Below are 17833 nucleotides of genomic sequence, written 5' to 3' on the forward strand. Positions count from 1 at the left end.
AAATGTAATCCAGTACGTGATAAGCAACAAGATTACAAATCTTTTCAAAGCGTTTCACCGTTCATAGATGAGGAAGATTTGTTGCGAGTGGGGGGACGCATTGATAAGGCTAACTTACTCACATCTAAGTTACACCCTCTTCTTTTATCTAAACTAAGTCCACTATCGCGAATGATAGTTGAACATTTTCGTTTAACATATTTTCACTGCGGTCCTAAAACATTGCGATCGTTGATTCAACATAACTTCTGGATAATCGGATTTGTTTCTCGTCGCGATACGTGTTATTCTATTCTAACCGATTGTCATACGAATTTCGTAGGCGCGAATAAATGTCTCAAAGAGATCGTAAATGCACTTGGCAAAAATAAATCTGCTATATACGATGGCTTAGCCTGTCATAAAATCGTCTTTTGGCGAGCTTGGCAACGTGATTATCTTCACACACTTCAACAAAAGAACAAATTGTTTCAAACCGCGCCTAATTTAAAAGTTAACGATTTAGTCATCGTCAACGAACCAAATCTTCCACCTGTGCTCTGGAGATTGGCTCGTATAGAACAAGTGCACCCAGGTGCCAATAATGTTGTTAGAGTTTTTACTCTCCGAGCTGCTAATGGCAAGTCGCTTCGACAACCTGTCGTCAAGCTCTGCTCTTTGCCAATTAATTAGATATTCTACTAGATATAATTCGAGCCATATCGATGTCAGTAATTTATATCGTATTGCTCATTCTTAGAAGTTAAGTTTTAGTTTAACATACATATATTTTTCGAGCATAGCTTTCGTTGCGTTCGGCTTATCCGTGAAACCCATGTGGCTTTCAAGTGGGGGGAAATGTTCAGACTTCTTGGTCGTTTCCTCATTTCTTTATTTTAAATTTTTCCTGCCATGACGGGTTTCGCTTTTGTTTTCACTTCTCTTTGGGAAAGTCAAAAAATTGGTATCGCCCGCGGCTCGTCGCGCGATAAAAATAAGAAAAACCCATAAAAGCCTCGCTAGAAGTGCTGTCTGTTAGTGCCTCGATCACCCGGACTCGTGAAAAGACAATACGAAGCAAGTGCAGAGAAAGTGTCCCGCTGGCCGGCCGGCATTCGAGTGTCCCGTCGTCGGCAGACTGCCTTCCTGTCCACTTCCCTGTTTCCCAGGTAAGTTTGCCTTTTTCACCTACATTGAGGGTCACGGGGTTTCAACGGGGACTTCAACGGAGTTTGCAGTAACGCCAGCAATTTCTCCAGCGAGGCCCATCCAGCTTCCATGAATCGAAATTAATTTCAATACTTTTTTCCACCCCAACAATGCGAACCATTCGTACGATTCAGTGTGCATAATTATTAACGAATCATGCTTCCATGACCTTTAGGGTTCGGCGGTGAAAATATTAAAGCCCTCAGTTAAAGTTAGTGGTACCCGGTTCCCCACGCGAGGGGCGTGGGAACTTGTTGAATATTCTATGAAGTCGGACAGTATGCAAATTAATGCTACAGCTGAGGACACTGGCGTTGACCAATGTGACGGTATTGTAGTCAATCCTTTTACGCGAATATATTGTCTCTCAGATTGGATTCTGAATTTCGTAAACTCAATGACCCAGAAAATACCAGCTATTTCACTACAAACCAAACACTATAAAAAGTGACCTTACAAAACAAAGTCCTGAATCACTTGACCTACTTACTAAAAAATAGGCAAACTCGCAAATAGAATCTTCGAAATAATAAAAATACACAAAATATAAGTTGATGTATTCTAAAGCTGGCCTCAGGCTCATACATTGTTCATAAACAACTTTTTGACTGTATCACGGAATCCCGAAGTTCAAAATGCCGAAGTACTGAAGCCATAAAGTACACAAGATCGATGCACGTGACTTAGAATGTACGCTACATCGAAGTACTGAATTGCGAATGTTCATGATACCGATGTACGGAATATCGAAAGTTTGTTATAGCGAAGTACGTGATTGCGATTGTTCTGAATCCCGATGTACGGAATATCGAAAGTTTGTGACACCGAAGTACCTAATATCGAAGGGTTTAAAATCACGGAATCTGCGGTAATTGGTAATATCAACCGGAAATGCTTTAAATATCGTATTTTGATCAATTTCCAGTAAAAAATGCATTGCTTTAATGTACTTGTGTTAAATCTACGAGATCTTATGTTGTTATTCCACGACTTTGTTTTCGATTTCTGTCGTGGTTCACATTTATTCATCATTATTTGCCGAGCCTTTCCCAACAACCACACACCCACCTAACATTGTATTGAGGTCTGCATTATATATTATATACACTTTTTGTTTTCAGCATTGTATTGGGGCCAGGGGAGCATCAATGTTTTACAAGGAGCGACAACATAAGATCTCGTAGACCGACCCCAACATTGTTGTTGGGGAAAGGCTAGGCTCAATATAATGCAGACCTCAATACAATGTTAGGTGGGTGGGTGGTTGTTGGGAAATATTACCAATTACCGCAGATTCCGTGATTTTAAACCCTTCGATATTAGGTACTTCGGTGTCACAAACTTTCGATATTCCGTACATCGGGATTCAGAACAATCGCAATCACGTACTTCGCTATAACAAACTTTCGATATTCCGTACATCGGTATCATGAACATTCGCAATTCAGTACTTCGATGTAGCGTACATTCTAAGTCACGTGCATCGATCTTGTGTACTTTATGGCTTCAGTACTTCGGCATTTTGAACTTCGAGATTCCGTGATACAGTCCAACTTTTTATGATCTGACACACAGAGAATTCCGTAATGCCCTCGTACAATATAAATTATCTTTCGTTTGTGGGCGTTCTTGCGATGTGGCTTTTTCAAAACTCATCTCTTATTCAACTCTTCGACAGATTTTCTCATAACTTATTCCATCCGCGGTGTTTTGTAATGAATTTTCGATATTGTGTTACAAATTATCGCTGTCCAGAAAAGCTATAGCGTATTCAAGCAATAATAAGACTAATTGGTGTATCATTTTACATAGCAGCTTGAAACATGGAGCTATGCTAAATAATAAGTTTATTCACTATGACAGTGTACGTTAGCATGAGCACAAATGCCTACGTTCTTCCATTGTGCATAAAGATTTTATGGTTATTCTTGAAACTTGTATGTCAAAACAGAACTGCACATAATAGGCTTTTGTTCATACTGTTTTATCTCATTATACGGCAACAGTTCATTTAAATCAAGTCAGTAGGATGTAGGTCGTCGGATGTAAACTAACTATGCTTAATCAGCTTAGGCCAGATTATCTATGAGATTAAAACCATTCAGATTATACACGCAACAAGGTATTAAGAATATTTCATGACGACGCCTTTTTTCATATCGCTGATAATCTACCTATCGAGCCATTTTTTTTTGTTGCTATGTTCACATAATACAAGTATTTAGTATCAATAAATAAAGAACATATCAATATTCTGAAAGTAACTACGTCACCATATATAAGGACTTAGGATTAACTATTTAAAAAAAGGCCAAGTGCGAGTCGGACTCGCGCACGAAGGGTTCCGTACCGATTTATAAAACGGACAAAGAAATCACGTTTGTTGTATGGGAGCCCCCCAAAATATTTATTTTATTCTAGTTTTCAGTATTTATTGTTATAGCGACGACAATAATACATCATCTGTGAACATTTCAGCTCTCTAACTATCACGGTTCATGAGATACAGCCTGGTGACAGACGGACGGACTGACGGACGGAGGAGCGAAAACAATAGGGTCCCGTTTTACCCTTTAGGTACGGAACCCTAAAAACATCGATACATTTTTTTGACGTCGCGAAAGTTTCGTCCATGCGATAACTTTTCATTCATACGGTGTGATAGTAGGCACTATGTACGGTTCTAATTTGCATCTGTTCTCTGCTAAATACTTGGTACTTTTATTCCTATTTTTTATCGAAGATTATTTCAATCTCTGTAGAAAACTAGCCAACCACCTACCCTATTCTTTGATTTCTAACCGTATTGGCACCTTGGCACACGTTTATACTTATGTCAGGCCTCTGCAAACTTAGTTTTACATCAAAATTACTACACAATAGTTCTATCAAAAGCGATAACAATCTATTTGATGTCCGTGACGTCATATAGTTGCATGCCTGATTTCAATCTGAGCTGACTATAAATTGTCAGTCCACCTTGTTTTGCGATAACTCTGGAATTCAGCCGACATTTATGACACGTATATACTTTGATTTACGACTGTTATTCATGTCTACTTGTATGTTGGTTCGTCGGTTATTTTATATGTATTTTTTAAATGAAAAAATATCGGGAAAGCTAGCGCCCTCATATAAAACATGATATTCGTGATCTATACCAGATTCATTCATATTCCTTCTGCAGATGAACACTTTGGTAACACGCAGTGTAGACTATATTTTATCCCGGTGCAGGCAGTAGTTCCTACTAACCTCGAAACCTAAGGAAATCCTCTAGTTAAGTATGTAGTAAAGCTGAAGTTTGATTGTTTGAACAGCTAATCTCAAAAACCACTGGTCTTATTGAAAAATTCTTAACAGTAAGTAGTTTCCTTATAGAGAAAAGCTTATTTTCTTATTTTTATCCAGGTTCGCGGAACAAGTAAGTAGTTATACCATAACATTTGAGGCCGCACTTACATTTTCAATTACTTAGGCGGTAACTTTATCTACACAAGTGGGTAATACAAGATTAAAAAATTTATAAATCTACCTGATCCTCTAATATTTACCTACTGTTATAAATTCTTCATCGGCCAAGTCATAAAACTTGGATTTCTACTAAGTAATGTGGCATGCATGACATTCCATACACGTTCAGAGGACACTGGTAGGATCTAACGTGATTATAAGGGTTCACAGACAATGGGGAATTGTAATAATATAATCAACATGTCTTTCGTTACGTGGACGGACAGACAAATAATATCACCTACTTTTTTTTTCTTTAGTTCTGCTACGTATGACAAGAAATGAAAAGCGGTTTGATTGTCATGAATTAATATAATGCAAGTGGTGTAAATTGATAAAAAAAAAAATATTAGTTATGTTTATTTTTCGTTTAGTCGTGGTGGCCTAGCGGGTGAAGAATCTACCTTTCAAGTATAAGTGTGCAGTTCCGCAGCGGCATTCGCGCGGCCTAGTCGTGTTTTCGACGCGTTTCGTTGGCTATCGCCCGCGCAGCTGTTACGAAGCAGCAACAACAACATTACCGGTGTGCGCCGGTTCGCCCGGCCGTTCTCCGGTTTGTATTTGTAGGCATATTCACCGAGTTTTAGATGCAATATGACTGATAACGCTAACGCATCACCGCGTTCAGTTACGCCGATTGTTGCGAGTGATGTTTACAACCTTTTGAATAATTCTCTCGATATAGAAGCTATTGATGATGGAGATGACCTTGAGACCAATGAGGAACTGTTAAGAGGAGCCAAGAGACAAAGAGAAGGTAGTACGGAGGATGAAGATACATGGAGGGAAGTAAAGGGAAAAAAGAAGTCACGATACGGTGGCAATAACACAATTAAGGACGAAATAAAATATGAAGTTTACATTTCTCATAAAGAACGTCTTCCTAAACAATTTGCAATGGCACGCATTTTAAAGGAAAATGACATAACCAAGGTACACCAAGTAAAGTATTTAAGCCCATTTAAAGTTCGTCTGCAATTTGACTGCGAAACAGCTGCACAGAGTCTTTTTTCATGCGAGAAACTTCTAGAGAAAGGTTGGAGGTTGCAGAGGGCTACGGAAGTCTCTGTTTCCTATGGTCTTATCAAAGATGTTGACCTTGAACTCACCGATGACGAGATCCTTAAAAATATCTCTTGTCCAGCCCCAACAAAGCTTATATCAGTTCATAGGCTTAATCGACGGAATCGAGATGAAGGCGGTTGGTGCCCGAGTGAAACCCTTCGACTATGTTTTGACGGTAGCCATGTACCAGCAACTGTTCGCGTGTGTGATATAAACGTGAGGGTTTTCCCCTATATACACCAAGTATCCCAATGCTCTCAATGCTGGAAATTAGGTCATACCCGTAAAATGTGTCCTGCTAAAAACGTAATTTGCCCCAAGTGTGGGGGTCATCATGAGAATTGCGACACCACTTCGTTTTCTTGCGTCAATTGTAAAGGCGACCATATATCTTTGAGCAAGGCTTGTCCTGCGTACAAAAAAGAAAGGAAGCTGAGAGAGATTATGGCGGAGTTTGGATGCACATACAGAAAAGCATTAGAAATGTATGTCCCACCTGAAAGGCCCATTCTCCCCGAAAACACTGTCACACGAACCCTACTTACACCTAGCTGTGGCGACACTTTTCCACGTCTTAGAACGGAGCAGACACCAAGTAAGAATATATATCCTGATCCGCCTAGTCAACTGACTTATGCCGAAACCGTCAAAACAAAACCCATTATTCATGAAGTGAAGTCAGCAGTTAAAACTACTCCTCGCTCCCTAAATCCTAACATTAAGTCATCAAAGCGTCAAAAGAAATCCACTGAGGAGGATTGGGCATTTTGGAATTCAGATGGAGGCAGTAAAGACGTTTATATGTCGTCTGATGAGGATGAGGGCCAAAAGGAACAGTGTCCGTCCATTAAGGAGCTTTGGGACAGAATCAAGGAAGTAATTTTTCTCAAACAGCATAACCTTTCTTTTAAAATTAAATCCATATTACAGTTGTGCCTAGAATGGTTTATGTTAGTTTCCGTTAGTTTTGTTTCAGATTGGCCTTGGATAAAATCTGTGTTTAGTTTTATAAATACGACCCTGTGATGGCTCCTAAGGCACTTAAGTTAAACATTTTACAGTGGAATGCCCAAAGTATTAAGCCTAAGTTAATTTCCTTTTGCGAAATTTTGCGCCAAGAAAAGGTTCATATTGCTGCCCTTAGTGAAACGTGGCTCGAGCCGGAGTGTAATTTTAAAGTTAACAGTTATTGTGCTTATCGTGCGGATAGAGATGACTCATATGGCGGTGTAGCTATACTCGTACACAAATCCATTAAGGCGCAACAGAAATTCGTTCACATTAACAATAGTGGTATCGAAATAGTTTGTATTAGGGTTTTTAATTGTGAACCGTTTGAAAATATTGTTGCAATCTACTGCCCTTCCAGAATTTTAACCACTCACCAAGATTGGAGTAACTTGCTAGCGTCATGTTCATCCAAAACGCTAATCTTGGGCGATTTTAATGCCCATCACGTCAGTTGGTCATATAAAACTGATCACAGAGGGTCACTCATCCATGACGCACTTTTAGATAGTAACTTTTTCGTCTTAAACAATGGGTCTCATACACGTGTTCGTTTAGTAGATAATTACCTACAACAGTCTTCTCCTGATATATCTTTGGTATCTATGGATATTGCACACAACTTTTGTTGGACTGTTCTAAATGAAAACCTGGGTAGTGATCATTTACTCGTTAAAATTTCAACTTCTACTTATTCTCATCTACCCTCACTCAAGAAAAGAAATTTCCGCAAAGCCGATTGGACATCGTATAATAAATATTTAGAACAACGTTTTTCTAGTTTCGATATCCCGAGTGACCTGCAGGAGGCTTACGACAGTTTTTTAGTTATTATAAATGACGCTGCTAACAAATTCATCCCGCTTGTAAAATTCAACCAGAATCCTACCTCAGAATTTTTACCAAAACCGTATTGGACAGCAGAAATCTCACACGCAGTAGCACAGCGCAGGCTAGCTTTATCAAAATTTAGACGCAACCCTACCCCCAATAATCTCGATATTCTTAATGACAGAATACACTTTGCACAGAAGTTAATCCGTCAGGCTAGGGCTACGGACTTTCAAAATTTCTGCTCCTCAGTTGATCACACGACATCGGCTAGTGAAATGTGGCAGAAAATGAGATGGTTAAAGGGTTTCCGATCTCCTCCTAGTTATGTAGACCCTCAAAATGCCACAAACTTATTATATTCTTTAACACCAGATCATGTGTCCCCAAGGCCCCCTACAGTTAAAAACTACAACCCATTACTAGAATGTGAGATCTCTATCCAGGAATTAAATAAATGTATTAAATCTAAGGATACATCTCCTGGATGCGATGACATATCGTATTCTATGATTAAAAATTTACCTGACGTAGGCAAATCGGTGTTGCTTACTTTATTTAATAAATTCTTTTATCATGGGTTTGTTCCATCTCAGTGGCGTGACATCTGTATAGTGCCTATTCCAAAGCCTGGTCGTGATCTAAGCAATGTAACTTCCTTTCGTCCTATTTCTTTGTTATCTTGCATATGCAAAATATTTCATTACATTTTATTTAGGAGACTGGAGTGGTTTGTTGAAAAATTAAATGTTTTTTCTGTTAACACGGTGGGTTTCCGTAGAAATAAATCGTGTATAGATGGTCTAGCTTACTTAATATCCTCCATTCAAACCGGTTTCTCTGAGGGCTGTACAACTATGGGCTGTTTTTTAGATATAGATAGTGCGTACAATAATGTTAACAACTATGTTTTAATTCATGTTTTAGATCAATATGGAGTAGGATCCCGGATTTGTAATTATTTGTGGAATTTTTTACACAGAAGAACACTTCAAATAAGAACTGGTAATAGTTTTATTAGTAGAGATTCAGGTAGTGGATTAGCGCAAGGTGACCCTTTATCACCATTGTTGTTTAACATAATAACGGCAAACATTTGTAATCAACTTCAAAATCAGGTGTCTATTTGCCAGTACGCGGATGATTTCGCAATGTACGTGACGTGTTCGTCTGTAAGCGAGGGTCAAAATAAAATCCAAGCTGCCCTCAATGTTATCAATAACATACTAACAGATGTAGGATTACATATTTCGCCGGATAAAAGTAAAATTTGTTTATTTAGTAGAGGTTTTCGTGTACCTAATATAGACATACGACTAAACGGCACATCACTACAGGTAGTTGATAATGTTAAATATTTAGGGTTATGGCTAGACAGAGGTCTCCGGTGGAAAAAACACGTTAATGAGATATGTGAACGAGTCTTAAAACTAGTTAACATCTTCAGGGTTTTGGTTGGCCCCGGATGGGGTGTTCATCCAAAACAGTTAAGACAATTATACATAGCTCTCATTCGTAGTCGTATTGACTTTGGTAGTTTTCTATTCGGTAATAGTGCTGACTCACACTTGGCGAAATTAGATAGATTGCAAAACACTTGTCTACGTTTGATAGGCGGGTTCATCAAAAGTACGCCGATACACGTGATGGAGTCAGAGTTGTCGTTACCTCCCTTATTTATTCGGCGCCAATTCTTAGCTTGTAAATTTTATTTGAAATCTAAGTGTTATAATTACCCTCTTCTTAATTTACTGGACAAGTTACATCAACTCTGCAACAAAATATATTGGAGAAATAAGAAAAAACCCCTCCTTGTTTCAGCTCACGATGTTCTAAATAGAGAACTCATTTACTGTAGTGCGACAGTTCACATGTTTTCCATGGATACTTGGGTCAGCAATATGGACTTATCAAATATCGTTAAACCTACTTTGGAGTCTGTTGATAAACCAAAGCGTTGTTTCAATGTTCATCAACTTGTATCACTTTGTACCAATTCACTTAATTCATTATATTGTGGCTTTTACTGTATATACACTGATGGTTCAAAGCATGAAAATAACTGTGGCGCAGCCTTCTATGACTCTCAGACAGGTGCTTCTGTTAAACTCAAAATCAAGTCAAAATTATCAATAATGCATTTGGAATTAATAGCTATAGCAGAAGCTTTGGCTTATATAGAATCATTAGACGGTGATTACTTTGTTGTCCTTACCGATTCAAAAAGTGCGCTTCTTCATCTTATTAAATGCACGTCACCATTCAGAGGGCTTCCACTGGCTTATTCTATTTTAAAATCTATTTTCAAAATTGTAGCTAAACATAAAACTGTTGTTCTTCAATGGATACCTTCTCATGTTGGACTGAAGGGTAATGAGATTGTCGACCGCCTCGCTAATGATGCCGGATCTGACGGCGTTCCTTTTACTTGTTTACCCTGGCACACGGAACTTATACCCACTGTTCGAGGCAAATGCTTGCAGTCCTGGTCAGAATATTTCGACAAAAGGTCTCTGACAAAAGGCATTTGGTACAAAACCATTCAGCCCTCACTTCCTCGTACGCTTTGGTTCGACATGAGCAGCATGAACAGACAGGAGGTTGTGATGGCTTTGAGGCTTCGATCCGGTCATGTCCCGCTTAACAGCTTTGGCTTTATGATGCGTAAGGTGGACTCCCCCAATTGTGTTGTTTGTGGAGTGATCGAAGATGTTCATCATATCCTCAGCGAGTGCAGCCGTATTGACGCTCAAAGACGTCACGCTTTTGACGTCAACAATTTTAATGTAGGCTACTATAATAGCATTCTGGCTTCGCCACTGTCGGATGAGGCCAGAATTCTTATTAATATTATTATTGTGGGTAGTAGATTACGGGTGGGTTAATTTAATTTTAAGTTTTTAATTTTGTATTCAATAATCGGGGTGTCGTTTTCTTTTTAGAAAAAACCCCGTCCTTAAATAAAGATTAAAAAAAAAAAAAAAAAGTATAAGTGTGTGAGTTCGATTCCAGGTCAGGACAAATACAACTTTTCTAAAGTTTGTATGTATTTTCTAACTATATCTTGGGCATCAATGACTGTTTTGGAGGCCACGTATAATTTTAGGTCCCGGCTGATATTGAACATCTTTTTCAGTCGTTAGCCGACCCCAACGATGATGTTTATTTATTTGTTTAAGTTTGTAAATATGACATGTATTAACATAATCCCACAATGCTTTTGCGAGATTCGAACCCTCCTCACGGAGCGCTACGACGACAGCGCCATTTCTCAAGAAACTCGAAATGAATGATAAACCTTAGATTTATTTTGTAACTATTTATTTGCGCATTTATAGAATTAAGTCGGTGTGTTTATTAAATCACACATGAAAAAAAAACATATTTTAACACCCCTTTTAACACACCTCAAGCATAAAAAAAAATCGTTTTACTTCATCACAACCCCTAGCAACAAAACGAGACATCTTACACGCATGTAAAGAAATCACCCCTTTCTTAAATACCTGTTTGACTGCGCCATTGACGACGCATCCTGCATCGCGCTATCGAAGTTTGCACGGCGCTTAATACTACTACAATATTTTAACGTGACGTCAACGGGGTCCGTGTCTACTCAGTGAGACAGTGGTGGGGGGCAGGGCTGTGCCAAACCGCCCCTACTATAATGCGTTTACTAATGTGTATTAGTTGTATCCCTAAGTGGGCATTTCATGTGGTATTCAAGCCAGTTTAATATGTTTAACTATGTTTAGGTCATTGACCAAGGTATATTGTGGTTTATGTAAAATGTGTGTAAAGTCCTAGTACGTCGGGGCTCAGTGTAACACGGAGGAATATGTTCCTCCACCCCATTGAAGTAGACAATTTGACCCTTTTTTATTGTTTTGATATTTCTTTTTAAATTAGACTGCTAAAACATTTGTTTAATATATATATATAATAATCATAGAAAATTTTCTGACGGTTCTACTATGAAATATGGTTCTTTAAATAGCGAATTCATCATTAGCATATCGCAAAAAATAAGTCAATCTACCTACACATTTTTTAACATCGAGAAAAGTCACAATACCTACTAACATTCGATCTCACATAAAAGGCTCAGATTGAAAAAAAAAAACAATTTCCTCGAGAAATTACTTTTTCTATTTATAAAATTCTGACAAAACCCCGTATCTATCTCATCTACCTGCGAATTTAATATTTCAAACATATCAATAAAAGCGATACCAACGTTAAGTAAGATCGTAAACAATATTTAAGCTTCACTAAATCGCCATAATTCCTTTTCCACCGAAATTCAGTAAGCGACGAGTTAAGACGCTTCGTAAGCAAACGGCTGAATATTTTATTCGGGTTTTTTCTTTTTCTTAGAGTTTCTCGCTAATGTGCTTTTTCGTGCGGGTTGTAAAATTGTACTAAAGTTGTGTAGGAAGGTTAAAACGACACTTGAGTATTGTTCTACATTCGGTTAGCTTGCAATTAGTGGGGGTTGATTCATGTAACACTTTCCCTCACAAGGTATGACTATATACTTATATGACATACAGTTATGACTCCGCCGTGTTTCCATAGAATTTTAGTAACCTGTACTTTCATTCGAAGGACATTAAAATGACTAACCTGTTAATATGCTTGTAATTTGGAATGTTTGTAAATATGAAATTATTTTGCACTTAGTGGTCACTTTTAATGTTCCAAGAAATTGTCGCTTTCATTTATGACTTGTATGAACTCTATTGCCTATAGCAGCCGGAAATCGATCTCAGTGGCGTGCACTTGGAGAGGCCTATGTCCAGCAGTGGACTGCTATAGGCTGATGATGATGATGAAAAAATGAACTCTATGAATTCAACTTTTCGAAGCTTATTTACCCAGAATGTAGTCCTCGGCAGTTTTTCAACACACTATCTACTTAACAACAATTTTTTTTTATAAAATGACAAAAATGTCTGGTAAATAAATGCTACGTAGAAAAAGCCGTTAAGCCCGTAACAGCCTCGTCACAAACAGTAATAAAACTTGTTCATACATCATGAATAGCTGGTACAATCACATCATCGCTAGCCTAGCGCCGGGGAATTATAACTGCGAAGTGGAATCTCGTAGTTTCACCCGCGGGACCTGCCGGATTGATATGATGGCTGCAATGCCTGCAATAAATATATAACAAGACTGAATAGTGAAATAAGTTAGCTGTTTCAGTAGATCGTATGGTTTATTATGTATGGCATGGTCAACTTTAACACTCAGTTGCTAAAAAAGGAGAAGCATTCTAAAGGCAAAGCATTCTAAACTCACCTATCTATTGTTAAATATTTGAACATATATTTTTCAACCGTAATCGATTCAGTATGGGAGTTTAATATCATTGCTCCGTGGGCTATTTACAGCATCAGCAACGAACGGTATAATTTAGGATATTTCCAACTAGAATGTATGAAGCCATATATTCACTGAGAAACAATTGTTTATAAACACTGTTTCAGAAACAATATCTACGTGTATGTATATATAATTTTGTTTCTGTGGACGATATGGTCGGCAGAGTTTCCGAAACATTGTTGCTGTAAACATCTACGTGATGTTTCAGAAACTGTGTATCTGAAACATTGTTTCCCAGTGAATACATGGCTTAACATTAAAAAATATTTTAAAGCACTGAGAGATCTTAGTTACAATAATGTTTTTAAGCAAACAGTTTTAAAGTTCTTCAAAAAGAGTTTGAACATCAAAACTACAATAGCTTCGGGACTTCGGTGTCTTCCAAAACCGCGAGTGGACTACAAAAGCTTGGCAACTTAAAGCCGGTGAACTAAGCACAAGTTGTCATTGCTGTGGGCTCCAGGGCGATCCCATTTAAGTTTTATTGAATAAGTTCCGAGCGATCACACTTTGCCGACAAATTAATAATGCAACTTACTTAAAAATAGTAATATCGGTTGAAAAAGAAGAAGCACGTTCTTAATAAATACTTCTACCTATAAAAAGATTTGAAAAGTTTCATAATTAACGATACCTAGCCTGCTATTTTTTGAACTCAACAACGTATTATAAACATCCCAAATAAGACACAATAGCAGCTATTTTTAACTAACCTTTGGGTCATAATAAAAATAATGATGGTCCCTTTACAACTTTTCAAGGAGCTCATGTCTATACAACTTAAGGCCGACCGATTAAAATTGAATTTAAGAATGGTGCTCTCGAACGAGGATTGGTGACCATTTATCTCATTGCCATGAGAAAAAACATTCATTAATTGAATTGCGGCTAAACCTTTGGTTACTAATTTCGATATACATACAAATATTAACGCTTTAAAATGATTTACGTACATTAAACTTGGAGCTAAAACCGACTATTTTGATAGGCTTACAAGGGGTAAGTTAGTAAAACAGATTACATAAATGTTTCCGCAGCTTGGCACTGCTTACGGATTGTAGCAACAGATTTATGGATTGTAACTGAACTTAAGTGGGGTATCAAATATAAATGTTTGACGGCGCGGTTTGCTTATTGGCACAAAATCAAAGTAATTTAGTCTGGATCGTATTTATTACAGCTACTGAATAGATATATCTCTAGCTGTTGATGTGAGATTTTGCTTTATAAGTAAACCTTTTTTGTGGAACGGCGACGGATTTCATACTCGTAGACATCGTTTACCTTGGCGACACGGCTGAAACTGACTTACATAAATCGTGTAGAATTTATCAAACTATCTTTGGGCTTCGCTCGCGGTCCCATATTCAAGAAACAACAAAAATATTGCACGTAGGTTAGGTATATAATAATCCAACATCATATTCGGATTGAAAATAAAAGATTCCACCGAATTGAGATGAGAGCCTCCTCCTTTTTGGGAAGTCGTTTATAATTCACTTATTCCTTTTCCAAAGTTATGAATTTCTATTATATATATTTTTTATATTGTCAACAGGATAAACACTACCTCTGTATAATGGCGTCGGACTCTCCAGATCAGAACTTGACGCAGTACTTCAGTTTATGCAACGACTTCATCCACGCCGCGAGGCTGAGGGACGGTAACGTCCTTATACACTGGTAAGTACCTTATAACAACTCTATATGGATCTAGAGGTAATAAACTGAACATTTACGAAGTGCCTATCACAGTCCCGTGACCATTCTTGTGTGCGCCCCCGCTACAATACCATAAAATCTTCCTAATTTAAAACCTCAGTTGGTTCTTGATTGTGATCTGCTGGCACAACCCCACACAGCATGCTATAAACATCAGCAATTTAAAATTTAAATATTCCATTCCAAAGACAAGCTTAAAGGCAAGCTGTGAAGGGATAACATATCCAGTTATTTGGAAGATGAAATAGGTCAATCATATTTGGGAAGGTATTAATACCACCCTCCCTACGCTGAGTTCCTTCAGAAAGCAATCTCGTATTTTGCTAATATAGGAAGAGAACATAATGAAGCTATTCCTTTCATAGTAAAACTCATATCATAAACACTAACAAAATTGAATGTTCCGAAAATGAACTGACGATTTTTCTAAACGATTCCACCTACTATGTGATGTTATATAAACGGGATTTCTTTTATCGCCTTATAAAATAAGAATATGAATTTTTCCCCGCCCATGTTATAAATTTCCACCCTTCTGACATCTCAGGGTCACCATTGCCCTTCCCTTTTCGGCGGTAATGCACTGAGCGTTGTTAAAAACATCGCTTTATTTATTTAGGGACCACTTTACTGAAATAGGTAGATGATCTGACGAATTAAAGTTAAAAACAAAGGAAGACGAAACGGAAGATAAATAAATAAGCTGGTATAGTAAGTTCAACTCAGTCGTGCGCGCGGCCTTATGTGTGGGTAACCCTTGTACATATACAGTGACTTTGTGTGCGTGACAAGAGGTACAGTCGGGTACAAATACAGTTATTTAGGGGTTGTATACGGCTGTTTAAAGAAAAACGTTATTACGTAATTTAATGTTTATTTATTTATAATGATTCTGAATCGCTACTTGAAAAATCAAATGATGAATTTTCGGATTCGCTACTCTTCAAGGTGAATTATAAATTCTGACTCCATGTCAAAATGTCTATAGTATTCTTCTTTTTTCTTTTGTACATGTCGACAAGTATTATACCACATCCCTTCATCAATTTGACTTAAACGTTAATTTATGAGTTTCATTATTTCCGTCTTATTTTGGTCGACATTATGCGAAGCAATATTATTTTTTAAAATTCCCCACACATTTTGTTTACATTATTATACTAGATTATACGTTTTTTGTGTGATCAAGTGGAGATCAAAGGGGGAGGCCTATGTTCAGCAATGGACGTCCTATGGCTGAGATGATGATGATGATGATGATACGTTTTTTTACATTCTTAGTCCACACTTTTATTTATTGTCCGCGTACCCCGAGCTAGAAAATATGTAAGGAGTATTTAATTCATCTTAGATATTTCACCTCATTTATTTCTTAGATATTGTCAATGTCAATTTGAAAAGACGTATGAGAAAATAATGAAAAACTATATTTAGGTAATAATAAAAAGCTTTGAATGTTGTTTAATTTTTTGAAACGCTTTACCTGACTCCTTAATAATTTCTTCGTGAATAACTAGTATTTTCGTAAACGACTGTACCCATAACAAAAAGCGATAAGAACACGTCATCCTCGGACGACGTCACTGTCACACGAATGAAAGTTGTATATTTACAAGCCAACGCACACATAGGGCCGCGCGCAAATCTGAGTTGAACTATCATAACTTATGAATATTTACATAGGTCATTGAAAGTTACTTTTGAGATGACGGCATATATGTATAATGTGTGGAAGGAGAAAACATGCTGTACCTACTGATTCCGAATAAAATTGGGATAAGGGCAAGAGGATGATGAAGTCAATCATCATCCTCTCGCTTAGGTCGCTGATACTCATAATTTTATTTAAGTCATAGGTAATCGAAGAGGAATTGATGAGTTCCATAATAAATACATTTATTTAACAGAATAAAAGTTGTCTACTCATAAATTTTCTGCTATTAATTAAGGAATTAACATTCTAACCTTTGAAAAGATATCGCTGTCCAGACCCCTATTATATTTCTCGGCCACCAATTAGGACATTCCTACCATATCATTGCGGCAACCCTTAAAATTCCTTTCAGTCCATCTGAAAGGAATTTTAGCCGATTATTTGGTCTCCATTTAAAGCCTTTTGAGTCGAAACTTTACTAAGAAAACGTTGGCGCCAAAGGCTGATAAATTGGAAACCTCTTGTATGACGGTAGATAGAATATTAATTTGAACGATTTTAAGGTCGTCGATAATGGACTCCATTTATAAAAGTTCACTGTCATCGATAAAGTTATAAGAAAAAATAACTTTCGATAGTGCAACCTTAATGAAGATACCATGAACAAACAATTTGACTGGATAAAAAAATCTATGGTCGCTTTCAACAAATGAGCTTATTACTAAATGTATCTGCGTAAATCCAAGTCTAAACTAAAAGCTTTATAATGCAATATTCGTGTCCAAAATATTAGAATAACTAATAACATGTCTGAAGTTCTGGAATAACTATTGGTCCTCAGGGATTGGCCGGTACTACTTATGAAAACATTCACATAATAGTTGGGGCGCGGCTCCATAATATAATAAATCACGTTTACGTTATATATAAGCGTTGTGAACATGAGAACTTAGCAATACACTTATTTACTTCTTGGACAGATATATTACAGTTGTGAGAGCGTCAGTCTGTTTGTGGAGAGATATTAAATTCTGTATGTTTGTCGTAGAACTTCATGATGCGTTTGATATGATTAATTACTTCAGCAGGGCCAAGGTCTGCCGGGGCTGCGGGATTGTTCGAAAGAGTTACCGCGGCCCTGGTACATAAAAGGCCTACGAGGGAACATGACGGTTTTTAGTCAGTAAGAGTCTGACACTCCCTCACCGCTGCTAACCCACAGCGGGTGGGGTCATTTGATGATTTTTGACGTCGTTAAAAAAAAGTGGCCGTAAACGGCATCTACGGTCGGTAAGAGTAGGAATATGCTTTACTTTTCTTGAATTGGGAGATTTAAGAAAAGTTGATGGTGTGAGTTGAGAGATGTGCAATTTGAAACAATGTTACCTACATCCTTTTTATGGTTCAACATGCCAAGATGGACTCAAGTTTGGTAAGAATGTCTCGGGTATTAAAGTACAGAAA

At 37.5% G+C, this 17833-nt stretch overlaps 1 protein-coding gene across 1 annotated transcript in view; it reads left to right on the forward strand.

Moving 5' to 3' along the window:
• The window catches only part of LOC124634958 (dual specificity protein phosphatase 22-A-like), a 76364-nt gene that overhangs the window by 44954 nt on the left and 13577 nt on the right, over nt 1–17833 (forward strand). The window contains exon 3 of the mRNA XM_047170660.1: nt 14552–14676. Coding sequence (XP_047026616.1) covers nt 14552–14676 — 125 coding nt within the window. The remainder of the gene's footprint in view (nt 1–14551; nt 14677–17833) is intronic.

Source organism: Helicoverpa zea, chromosome 12 (assembly GCF_022581195.2).
Source record: "Helicoverpa zea isolate HzStark_Cry1AcR chromosome 12, ilHelZeax1.1, whole genome shotgun sequence".
NCBI lineage: Eukaryota > Metazoa > Arthropoda > Insecta > Lepidoptera > Noctuidae > Helicoverpa > Helicoverpa zea.